Below are 12,564 nucleotides of genomic sequence, written 5' to 3'. Positions count from 1 at the left end.
GGATGTAGAAAGAGAGGAATAGAGGGATGAGAGAGAGAGTGAGTGATGGAGGGAGAGACAGAGTAATAGAGGGATTGAGGGAGAGAGTGAGTGATGGAGGGAGAGACAGAGTAATAGAGGGATGGAGGGAGAGAGTGAGTGATGGAGGGAGAGACAGAGGAATAGAGGGATTGAGGGAGAGAGTGATGGAGGGAGAGACATAGGAAGATAGGGATGAGGGAGAGAGGGATGGAGGAAGAGACAGAGGAAGAAAGGGATGGAAAAAGAAAGAAATGGATGATAGGAGCATGGGAGCCCCTCTCGTCCCCGAACGGACAGAGCTATCCTTTCCCCACTCGTCCTCCCTCATCCTCTCCTTCACAGACACATTTACCAAAAAGTTTGTTTAATTGCCTGGAGAATGGACGTCTCCACCTCGGTAATAAAGGGAGCACAGCCATTAGAAAGATTAATGGGCCCCATAATGATGTTAATCAGGAACACCATGATTGAAATTCCATTACACCCAGATCTCATCAATGCTGCACCGTCCACAAAGATCTGGCTGCTTCTGCCTTCTGCTATGGAGGGATGAGATTGTGTTCAGATCAGAGCTGAACCTCCCTGAGGGAATGGCTGGTGGTGCCTTGGAGACAGAATATGCATAACTATTCTGCAGTAAATACTGCTGGTTGTCTTTTTAAATGACAGGTGGTGTGTGGATGTGTTTTTCCCTGTCGCTGTTCAGATCTGAGCCATGACAACACCTGGATCGGCCTGAACGACAGAACAGTAGAGGAGGATTTCCAGTGGACTGACAACATGGACCTGGTGAGAGAGACAGAGGATTACTCTTTTATCCTCATGTGTCGTAGCGAGGAGGTGGATGTCAGCTAAAGGTCCGGGGGAAATTGATAGAGTGAACGTGTCAATACATGTGTACATGTACACCCTCGCTCTCTGAATCACTTTTCATCCTGCACTACTTACCACTTCTATCTCCCTAGAGGCAGCTCCTATGTGCCTGGTGTTATTTCAGAGCTGTCATTACTCTTTGTCGGTCTATACCTCTGGAGAAAGACCATAAGTGTCATTCAATAAAAGAGCACAATGAAACAGTCTGTTTTATACTGCATGGATAATGATGCTATCTACCACTTTTCTTTTTGTTCTGTCTGTGTTGTGTGACTGTGTCTGTGACTGTATATGTGTCTGTGACTGCATCTGTGTCTGTGACTGTATCTGTGTTTGTGACTATGTCTGTGACTGGGCCATGTGACTGTATCTATATATGTGTCTGTGTCTGTGACTGTATATGTGTCTGTGACTGTATCTGTGTCTGTGACTGCATCTGTGTCTGTGACTGTATCTGTGTTTGTGACTATGTCTGTGACTGGGCCATGTGACTGTATCTATATATGTGTCTGTGTATGTGACTGTATCTGTGTCTGTGACTGCATCTGTGTCTGTGACTGTATCTGTGTTTTTGACTATGTCTGTGACTGGGCCATGTGACTGTATCTATATATGTGTCTGTGTCTGTGACTGTATATGTGTCTGTGACTGTATCTGTGTATGTGACTGTACCTGTGTTTGTGACTATGTCTGTGACTGGGCCATGTGACTGTATCTATATATGTGTCTGTGACTGTATCTGTGTCTGTGACTGTATCTGTGTCTGTGACTGTATCTGTGTCTGTGACTATGTCTGTGACTGGGCCATGTGACTGTATCTATATATGTGTCTGTGACTGTATCTGTGTCTGTGACTGTATCTGTGTCTGTGACTGTATCTGTGTCTGTGACTATGTCTGTGACTGGGCCATATGACTTTATCAATATCTGTGTCTGTGACTGTTTATGTGTCTGTTACTGTATATGTGTCTGTGACTGTATCTGTGTCTGTGACTGTGTCTGTGACTGTACCTGTGTTTGTGACTATGTCTGTGACTGGGCCATGTGACTGTATCTATATTTGTGTCTGTGACTGTATCTGTGACTGTGTCTGTGACTGTATCTGTGTCTGTGACTGTACCTGTGTTTGTGACTATGTCTGTGACTGGGCCATGTGACTGTATCTATATCTGTGTCTGTGACTGTATCCGTGACTGTATCTGTGTCTGTGACTGTATCTGTGTCTGTGACTATGTCTGTGACTGGGCCATGTGACTGTATCTATATCTGTGACTGTGTCTGTGACTGTATCTGTGTCTGTGACTGTACCCTTACTCTGTGACTGTGTCTGTGACTGGGCCATGTGACTGTATCTATATCGGTGTCTGTGAATGTACCTGTGTCTGTGACTGTATCTGTGTCTGTGACTGTACCTGTGTTTGTGACTGTGTCTGTGACTGTGATACAGCAATATGAGAACTGGCGTGAGAACCAGCCGGATAACTTCTTTGCGGGGGGAGAGGACTGTGTGGTGATGATCGCCCACGAGAACGGCAAGTGGAACGATGTGCCCTGCAATTACAACCTGCCCTACGTCTGCAAGAAGGGAACAGGTGAGACAGAGAAAGAGGAAGGGAGGGAAGGGGAGAGAGACTGATAATGTGAAAGAGGGAAGAATCAAGAGGGGATGAGGAAAGAGAGGGGGCGAAAGGGACTGAGAGTTGAAGAGGAGGTGATATCATGTTTCTGCTGTGCTTTAAATACATTAAAGAATACTTTAAAGTGTCCTGCATGTTAGCGAGACCATTTTAGCCTCTTCAATCAGTCAGTCTAGACAATAGGTTGACACAATACAGCTCACCTCCAAGCCCAGTCAGCTCACCTCTAAGCCCAGACAGCTCACCTCCAAACCCAGTCAGCTCACCTCCAAGCCCAGTCAGCTCACCTCCAAACCCAGTCAGCTCACCTCCAAGCCCAGACAGCTCACCTCCAAGCCCAGTCAGCTCACCTCCAAATCCAGTCAGCTCACCTCCAAACCCACTCAGCTCACCTCCAAGCCCAGTCAGCTCACCTCCAAGCCCAGACAGCTCACCTCCAAGCCCAGACAGCTCACCTCCAAGCCCAGTCAGCTCACCTCCAAGCCCAGTCAGCTCACCTCCAAGCCCAGTCAGCTCACCTCCAAACCCAGTCAGCTCAGCTCCAAACCCAGTCAGCTCACTTCCAAGCCCAGACAGCTCACCTCCAAGCCCAGTCAGCTCACCTCCAAGCCCAGTCAGCTCACCTCCAAACCAAACCCAGTCAGCTCACCTCCAAACGCAGTCAGCTCACCTCCAAGCCCAGTCAGCTCACCTCCAAGCCCAGACAGCTCACCTCCAAGCCCAGTCAGCTCACCTCCAAGCCCAGTCAGCTCACCTCCAAGCCCAGACAGCTCACCTCCAAGCCCAGACAGCTCACCTCCAAGCCCAGTCAGCTCACCTCCAAGCCCAGTCAGCTCACCTCCAAAACAAACCCAGTCAGCTCACCTCCAAACCCAGTCAGCTCACCTCCAAGCCCAGTCAGCTCACCTCCAAGCCCAGTCAGCTCACCTCCAAGCCCAGTCAGCTCACCTCCAAACCAAACCCAGTCAGCTCACCTCCAAACCCAGTCAGCTCACCTCCAAGCCCAGTCAGCTCACCTCCAAACCCAGTCAGCTCACCTCCAAACCCAGTTAGCTCACCTCCAAGCCCAGACAGCTCACCTCCAAGCCCAGACAGCTCACCTCCAAGCCCAGTCAGCTCACCTCCAAGCCCAGTCAGCTCACCTCCAAACCCAGTCAGCTCACCTCCAAGCCCAGACAGCTCACCTCCAAGCCCAGTCAGCTCACCTCCAAATCCAGTCAGCTCACCTCCAAACCCACTCAGCTCACCTCCAAGCCCAGTCAGCTCACCTCCAAGCCCAGACAGCTCACCTCCAAGCCCAGACAGCTCACCTCCAAGCCCAGTCAGCTCACCTCCAGGCCCAGTCAGCTCACCTCCAAGCCCAGTCAGCTCACCTCCAAACCCAGTCAGCTCAGCTCCAAACCCAGTCAGCTCACTTCCAAGCCCAGACAGCTCACCTCCAAGCCCAGTCAGCTCACCTCCAAGCCCAGTCAGCTCACCTCCAAACCAAACCCAGTCAGCTAACCTCCAAACGCAGTCAGCTCACCTCCAAGCCCAGTCAGCTCACCTCCAAGCCCAGACAGCTCACCTCCAAGCCCAGTCAGCTCACCTCCAAGCCCACTCAGCTCACCTCCAAGCCCAGACAGCTCACCTCCAAGCCCAGACAGCTCTCCTCCAAGCCCAGTCAGCTCACCTCCAAGCCCAGTCAGCTCACCTCCAAACCAAACCCAGTCAGCTCACCTCCAAACCCAGTCAGCTCACCTCCAAGCCCAGTCAGCTCACCTCCAAGCCCAGTCAGCTCACCTCCAAGCCCAGTCAGCTCACCTCCAAACCAAACCCAGTCAGCTCACCTCCAAACCCAGTCAGCTCACCTCCAAGCCCAGTCAGCTCACCTCCAAACCCAGTCAGCTCACCTCCAAACCCAGTTAGCTCACCTCCAAGCCCAGACAGCTCACCTCCAAGCCCAGACAGCTCACCTCCAAGCCCAGTCAGCTCACCTCCAAGCCCAGTCAGCTCACCTCCAAGCCCAGACAGCTCACCTCCAAACCCAGTCAGCTCACCTCCAAGCCCAGTCAGCACACCTCCAAGCCCAGACAGCTCACCTCCAAGCCCAGTCAGCTCACCTCCAAGTCCAGACAGCTCACCTCCAAGCCCAGTCAGCTCACCTCCAAGCCCAGTCACCTCACTTTCAAACCAAACCCAGTCAGCTCAGCTCCAAACCCAGTCAGCTCACCTCCAAGCCCAGACAGCTCACCTCCAAGCCCAGACAGCTCACCTCCAAGCCCAGACAGCTCACCTCCAAGCCCAGTCAGCTCACCTCCAAACCCAGTCAGCTCACCTCCAAACCAAACCCAGTCAGCTCACCTCCAAACCCAGTCAGCTCACCTCCAAGCCCAGTCAGCTCACCTCCAAGCCCAGTCAGCTCACCTCCAAACCAAACCCAGTCAGCTCACCTCCAAGCCCAGATAGCTCAACTCCAAGCCCAGTCAGCTCACCTCCAAATCCAGTCAGCTCACCTCCAAACCCAGTCAGCTCACCTCCAAGCCCAGACAGCTCACCTCCAAGCACAGTCAGCTCACCTCCAAGCCCAGTCAGCTCACCTCCAAGCCCAGACAGCTCACCTCCAAACCCAGTCAGCTCACCTCCAAGCCCAGTCAGCTCACCTCCAAACCAAACCCAGTCAGCTCACGTCCAAGCCCAGACAGCTCACCTCCAAGCCCAGTCAGCTCACCTCCAAGCCCAGTCAGCTCAACTCCAAGCCCAGACAGCTCACCTCCAGACCCAGTCAGCTCACCTCCAAGCCCAGTCAGCTCACTTTCAAGCCCAGTCAGCTCACCTCCAAGCCCAGACAGCTCACCTCCAGACCCAGTCAGCTCACCTCCAAGCCCAGTCAGCTCACCTCCAAGCCCAGACAGCTCACCTCCAAGCCCAGTCAGCTCACCTCCAAGCCCACTCAGCTCACCTCCAAGCCCACTCAGCTCACCTCCAAGCCCAGACAGCTCACCTCCAAGCCCAGTCAGCTCACCTCCAAGCCCAGTCAGCTCACCTCCAAACCAAACCCAGTCAGCTCACCTCCAAACCCAGTCAGCTCACCTCCAAGCCGAGACAGCTCACCTCCAAACCCAGTCAGCTCACCTCCAAGCCCAGACAGCTCACCTCCAAGCCCAGTCAGCTCACCCCCAAGCCCAGTCAGCTCACCTCCAAACCCAGTCAGCTCACCTCCAAACCCAGTTAGCTCACCTCCAAGCCCAGACAGCTCACCTCCAAGCCCAGACAGCTCACCTCCAAGCCCAGTCAGCTCACCTCCAAGCCCAGTCAGCTCACCTCCAAGCCCAGACAGCTCACCTCCAAACCCAGTCAGCTCACCTCCAAGCCCAGACAGCTCACCTCCAAGCCCAGTCAGCTCACCTCCAAGTCCAGACAGCTCACCTCCAAGCCCAGTCAGCTCACCTCCAAGCCCAGTCACCTCACCTTCAAACCAAACCCAGTCAGCTCAGCTCCAAACCCAGTCAGCTCAGCTCCAAACCCAGTCAGCTCACCTCCAAGCCCAGACAGCTCACCTCCAAGCCCAGTCAGCTCACCTCCAAACCCAGTCAGCTCACCTCCAAACCAAACCCAGTCAGCTCACCTCCAAACCCAGTCAGCTCACCTCCAAGCCCAGACAGCTCACCTCCAAGCCCAGTCAGCTCACCTCCAAGCCCAGTCAGCTCACCTCCAAACCAAACCCAGTCAGCTCACCTCCAAGCCCAGATAGCTCAACTCCAAGCCCAGTCAGCTCACCTCCAAATCCAGTCAGCTCACCTCCAAACCCAGTCAGCTCACCTCCAAGCCCAGACAGCTCACCTCCAAGCACAGTCAGCTCACCTCCAAGCCCAGTCAGCTCACCTCCAAGCCCAGACAGCTCACCTCCAAACCCAGTCAGCTCACCTCCAAGCCCAGTCAGCTCACCTCCAAACCAAACCCAGTCAGCTCACGTCCAAGCCCAGACAGCTCACCTCCAAGCCCAGTCAGCTCACCTCCAAGCCCAGACAGCTCACCTCCAGACCCAGTCAGCTCACCTCCAAGCCCAGTCAGCTCACCTCCAAGCCCAGTCAGCTCAACTCCAAGCCCAGTCAGCTCACCTCCAAACCAAGCCCAGACAGCTCACCTCCAAGCCCAGACAGCTCACCTCCAAGCCCAGTCAGCTCACCTCCAAGCCCAGTCAGCTCACCTCCAAGCCCAGACAGCTCACCTCCAAACCCAGTCAGCTCACCTCCAAGCCCAGTCAGCTCACCTCCAAGCCCAGACAGCTCACCTCCAAGCCCAGTCAGCTCACCTCCAAGCCCACTCAGCTCACCTCCAAGCCCACTCAGCTCACCTCCAAGCCCAGACAGCTCACCTCCAAGCCCAGTCAGCTAGCCTCCAAGCCCAGTCAGCTCACCTCCAAACCAAACCCAGTCAGCTCACCTCCAAACCCAGTCAGCTCACCACCAAGCCCAGTCAGCTCACCTCCAAGCCCAGTCGGCTCACCTCCAAGCCCAGACAGCTCACCTCCAAGCCCAGTCAGCTCACCTCCAAGCCCAGACAGCTCACCTCCAAGCCCAGTCAGCTCACCTCCAAGCCCAGTCACCTCAACTTCAAACCAAACCCAGTCAGCTCAGCTCCAAACCCAGTCAGCTCACCTCCAAGTCCAGACAGCTCACCTCCAAGCCCAGACAGCTCACCTCCATTCCCAGTCAGCTCACCTCCAAACCAAACCCAGTCAGCTCACCTCCAAACCCAGTCAGCTCACCTCCAAGCCCAGACAGCTCACCTCCAAGCCCAGTCAGCTCACCTCCAAGCCCAGTCAGCTCACCTCCAAACCAAACCCAGTCAGCTCACCTCCAAGCCCAGACAGCACACCTCCAAGCCCAGTCAGCTCACCTCCAAGTCCAGTCAGCTCACCTCCAAGCCCAGACAGCTCACCTCCAAACCCAGTCAGCTCACCTCCAAGCCCAGTCAGCTCACCTCCAAACCAAACCCAGTCAGCTCACGTCCAAGCCCAGACAGCTCACCTCCAAGCCCAGTCAGCTCACCTCCAAGCCCAGTCAGCTCAACTCCAAGCCCAGACAGCTCACCTCCAGACCCAGTCAGCTCACCTCCAAGCCCAGACAGCTCACCTCCAGTCCCAGTCAGCTCACCTCCAAGCCCAGTCAGCTCACCTCCAAGCCCAGACAGCTCACCTCCAAGCCCAGTCAGCTCACCTCCAAGCCCAGACAGCTCACCTCCAAGCCCAGTCAGCTCACCTCCAAGCCAGTCAGCTCACCTCCAAACCAAACCCAGTCAGCTCACCTCCAAGCCCAGTCAGCTCACCTCCAAATCCAGTCAGCTCACCTCCAAACCTAGTCAGCTCACCTCCAAATCCAGTCAGCTCACCTCCAAACCTAGTCAGCTCACCTCCAAGTCCAGACAGCTCACCTCCAAGCCCAGTCAGCTCACCTCCAAGCCCAGTCAGCTCACCTCCAAGCCCAGTCAGCTCACCTCCAAGTCCAGACAGCTCACCTCCAAGCCCAGTCAGCTCACCTCCAAGCCCAGTCACCTCACCTTCAAACCAAACCCAGTCAGCTCAGCTCCAAACCCAGTCAGCTCACCTCCAAGCCCAGACAGCTCACCTCCAAGCCCAGACAGCTCACCTCCAAGCCCAGTCAGCTCACCTCCAAGCCCAGACAGCTCACCTCCAAACCCAGTCAGCTCACCTCCAAGCCCAGTCAGCTCACCTCCAAACCAAACCCAGTCAGCTCACGTCCAAGCCCAGACAGCTCACCTCCAAGCCCAGTCAGCTCACCTCCAAGCCCAGTCAGCTCAACTCCAAGCCCAGACAGCTCACCTCCAGACCCAGTCAGCTCACCTCCAAGCCCAGACAGCTCACCTCCAGACCCAGTCAGCTCACCTCCAAGCCCAGTCAGCTCACCTCCAAGCCCAGACAGCTCACCTCCAAGCCCAGTCAGCTCACCTCCAAGCCCAGACAGCTCACCTCCAAGCCCAGTCAGCTCACCTCCAAACCAAACCCAGTCAGCTCACCTCCAAGCCCAGTCAGCTCACCTCCAAATCCAGTCAGCTCACCTCCAAACCTAGTCAGCTCACCTCCAAATCCAGTCAGCTCACCTCCAAACCTAGTCAGCTCACCTCCAAGTCCAGACAGCTCACCTCCAAGCCCAGTCAGCTCACCTCCAAGCCCAGTCAGCTCACCTCCAAGTCCAGACAGCTCACCTCCAAGCCCAGTCAGCTCACCTCCAAGCCCAGTCACCTCACCTTCAAACCAAACCCAGTCAGCTCAGCTCCAAACCCAGTCAGCTCACCTCCAAGCCCAGACAGCTCACCTCCAAGCCCAGACAGCTCACCTCCAAGCCCAGTCAGCTCACCTCCAAACCCAGTCAGCTCACCTCCAAACCAAACCCAGTCAGCTCACCTCCAAGCCCAGACAGCTCACCTCCAAGCCCAGTCAGCTCACGTTCAAGCCCAGTCAGCTCACCTCCAAGCCCAGACAGCTCACCTCCAGACCCAGTCAGCTCACCTCCAAGCCCAGTCAGCTCACCTCCAAGCCCAGTCAGCTCAACTCCAAGCCCAGTCAGCTCACCTCCAAACCAAGCCCAGACAGCTCACCTCCAAGCCCAGACAGCTCACCTCCAAGCCCAGTCAGCTCACCTCCAAGCCCAGTCAGCTCACCTCCAAGCCCAGACAGCTCACCTCCAAACCCAGTCAGCTCACCTCCAAGCCCAGTCAGCTCACCTCCAAGCCCAGACAGCTCACCTCCAGGCCCAGTCAGCTCACCTCCAAGCCCACTCAGCTCACCTCCAAGCCCACTCAGCTCACCTCCAAGCCCAGACAGCTCACCTCCAAATCCAGTCAGCTCACCTCCAAACCTAGTCAGCTCACCTCCAAATCCAGTCAGCTCACCTCCAAACCTAGTCAGCTCACCTCCAAGTCCAGACAGCTCACCTCCAAGCCCAGTCAGCTCACCTCCAAGCCCAGTCAGCTCACCTCCAAGCCCAGTCAGCTCACCTCCAAGTCCAGACAGCTCACCTCCAAGCCCAGTCAGCTCACCTCCAAGCCCAGTCACCTCACCTTCAAACCAAACCCAGTCAGCTCAGCTCCAAACCCAGTCAGCTCACCTCCAAGCCCAGACAGCTCACCTCCAAGCCCAGACAGCTCACCTCCAAGTCCAGTCAGCTCACCTCCAAGCCCAGACAGCTCACCTCCAAACCCAGTCAGCTCACCTCCAAGCCCAGTCAGCTCACCTCCAAACCAAACCCAGTCAGCTCACGTCCAAGCCCAGACAGCTCACCTCCAAGCCCAGTCAGCTCACCTCCAAGCCCAGTCAGCTCAACTCCAAGCCCAGACAGCTCACCTCCAGACCCAGTCAGCTCACCTCCAAGCCCAGACAGCTCACCTCCAGACCCAGTCAGCTCACCTCCAAGCCCAGTCAGCTCACCTCCAAGCCCAGACAGCTCACCTCCAAGCCCAGTCAGCTCACCTCCAAGCCCAGACAGCTCACCTCCAAGCCCAGTCAGCTCACCTCCAAGCCAGTCAGCTCACCTCCAAACCAAACCCAGTCAGCTCACCTCCAAGCCCAGTCAGCTCACCTCCAAATCCAGTCAGCTCACCTCCAAACCTAGTCAGCTCACCTCCAAATCCAGTCAGCTCACCTCCAAACCTAGTCAGCTCACCTCCAAGTCCAGACAGCTCACCTCCAAGCCCAGTCAGCTCACCTCCAAGCCCAGTCAGCTCACCTCCAAGCCCAGTCAGCTCACCTCCAAGTCCAGACAGCTCACCTCCAAGCCCAGTCAGCTCACCTCCAAGCCCAGTCACCTCACCTTCAAACCAAACCCAGTCAGCTCAGCTCCAAACCCAGTCAGCTCACCTCCAAGCCCAGACAGCTCACCTCCAAGCCCAGTCAGCTCACCTCCAAGCCCAGTCAGCTCACCTCCAAACCCAGTCAGCTCACCTCCAAACCAAACCCAGTCAGCTCACCTCCAAGCCCAGACAGCTCACCTCCAAGCCCAGTCAGCTCACTTTCAAGCCCAGTCAGCTCACCTCCAAGCCCAGACAGCTCACCTCCAGACCCAGTCAGCTCACCTCCAAGCCCAGTCAGCTCACCTCCAAGCCCAGTCAGCTCAACTCCAAGCCCAGTCAGCTCACCTCCAAACCAAGCCCAGACAGCTCACCTCCAAGCCCAGACAGCTCACCTCCAAGCCCAGTCAGCTCACCTCCAAGCCCAGTCAGCTCACCTCCAAGCCCAGACAGCTCACCTCCAAACCCAGTCAGCTCACCTCCAAGCCCAGTCAGCTCACCTCCAAGCCCAGACAGCTCACCTCCAGGCCCAGTCAGCTCACCTCCAAGCCCACTCAGCTCACCTCCAAGCCCACTCAGCTCACCTCCAAGCCCAGACAGCTCACCTCCAAGCCCAGTCAGCTCACCTCCAAGCCCAGTCAGCTCACCTCCAAACCAAACCCAGTCAGCTCACCTCCAAGCCCAGATAGCTCAACTCCAAGCCCAGTCATCTCACCTCCAAATCCAGTCAGCTCACCTCCAAACCCAGTCAGCTCACCTCCAAGCCCAGACAGCACACCTCCAAGCCCAGTCAGCTCACCTCCAAGTCCACTCAGCTCACCTCCAAGCCCAGACAGCTCACCTCCAAACCCAGTCAGCTCACCTCCAAGCCCAGTCAGCTCACCTCCAAACCAAACCCAGTCAGCTCACGTCCAAGCCCAGACAGCTCACCTCCAAGCCCAGTCAGCTCACCTCCAAGCCCAGTCAGCTCAACTCCAAGCCCAGACAGCTCACCTCCAGACCCAGTCAGCTCACCTCCAAGCCCAGACAGCTCACCTCCAGACCCAGTCAGCTCACCTCCAAGCCCAGTCAGCTCACCTCCAAGCCCAGACAGCTCACCTCCAAGCCCAGTCAGCTCACCTCCAAGCCCAGACAGCTCACCTCCAGACCCAGTCAGCTCACCTCCAAGCCCAGTCAGCTCACCTCCAAGCCCAGACAGCTCACCTCCAAGCCCAGACAGCACACCTCCAAGCCCAGTCAGCTCACCTCCAAGTCCACTCAGCTCACCTCCAAGCCCAGACAGCTCACCTCCAAACCCAGTCAGCTCACCTCCAAGCCCAGTCAGCTCACCTCCAAACCAAACCCAGTCAGCTCACGTCCAAGCCCAGACAGCTCACCTCCAAGCCCAGTCAGCTCACCTCCAAGCCCAGTCAGCTCAACTCCAAGCCCAGACAGCTCACCTCCAGACCCAGTCAGCTCACCTCCAAGCCCAGACAGCTCACCTCCAGACCCAGTCAGCTCACCTCCAAGCCCAGTCAGCTCACCTCCAAGCCCAGACAGCTCACCTCCAAGCCCAGTCACCTCACCTCCAAATCCAGACAGCTCACCTCCAAGCCCAGTCAGCTCACCTCCAAATCTAGTCAGCTCACCGCTAAGCCCAGACAGCTCACCTCCAAGCCCAGTCAGCTCACCTCCAAGCCCAGACAGCTCACCTTCAAATCCAGTCAGCTCACCTCCAAGCCCAGTCAGCTCACCTGCAAACCAAACCCAGTCAGCTCACCTCCAAACCCAGTCAGCTCACCTCCAAACCCAGTCAGCTCACCTCCAAGCCCAGACAGCTCACCACCAAGCCCAGTCAGCTCACCTCCAAGCCCAGTCAGCTCACCTCCAAGCCCAGACAGCTCACCTCCAAACCCAGTCAGCTCACCTCAAAGCCCAGTCAGCTCACCTCCAAACCAAACCCAGTCAGCTCACGTCCAAGCCCAGACAGCTCACCTCCAAGCCCAGTCAGCTCACCTCCAAATCCAGTCAGCTCATCTCCAAACCCAGACAGCTCACCTCCAAGCCCAGTCAGCTCACCTCCAAGCCCACTCAGCTCACCTCCAAGCCCAGTCAGCTCACCTCCAAGCCCAGACAGCTCACCTCCAAGCCCAGTCAGCTCACCTCCAAGCCCACTCAGCTCACCTCCAAGACCAGTCAGCTCACCTCCAAGCCCAGACAGCTCACCTCCAAGCCCAGTCAGCTCACCTCCAAGCCCAGACAGCTC

The 12,564-nt window shown here is 56.4% G+C and overlaps 1 protein-coding gene across 1 annotated transcript in view; it reads left to right on the top strand.

Moving 5' to 3' along the window:
- The window catches only part of LOC139415575 (neurocan core protein-like), a gene marked incomplete at its 5' end in the record, with an annotated part of 185,225 nt that overhangs the window by 147,375 nt on the left and 25,286 nt on the right, over nt 1-12,564 (top strand). The window contains 2 exons of the mRNA XM_071163689.1: nt 728-810; nt 2,342-2,486. Of these exons, the coding sequence (XP_071019790.1) occupies nt 728-810; nt 2,342-2,486 (228 nt within the window). The remainder of the gene's footprint in view (nt 1-727; nt 811-2,341; nt 2,487-12,564) is intronic.

Source organism: Oncorhynchus clarkii, chromosome 1, assembly GCF_045791955.1.
Source record: "Oncorhynchus clarkii lewisi isolate Uvic-CL-2024 chromosome 1, UVic_Ocla_1.0, whole genome shotgun sequence".
Lineage (NCBI taxonomy): Eukaryota > Metazoa > Chordata > Actinopteri > Salmoniformes > Salmonidae > Oncorhynchus > Oncorhynchus clarkii.
Note: the sequence above shows the minus strand (reverse complement) of the source record. Positions and strands in the feature narration are given on the sequence as shown.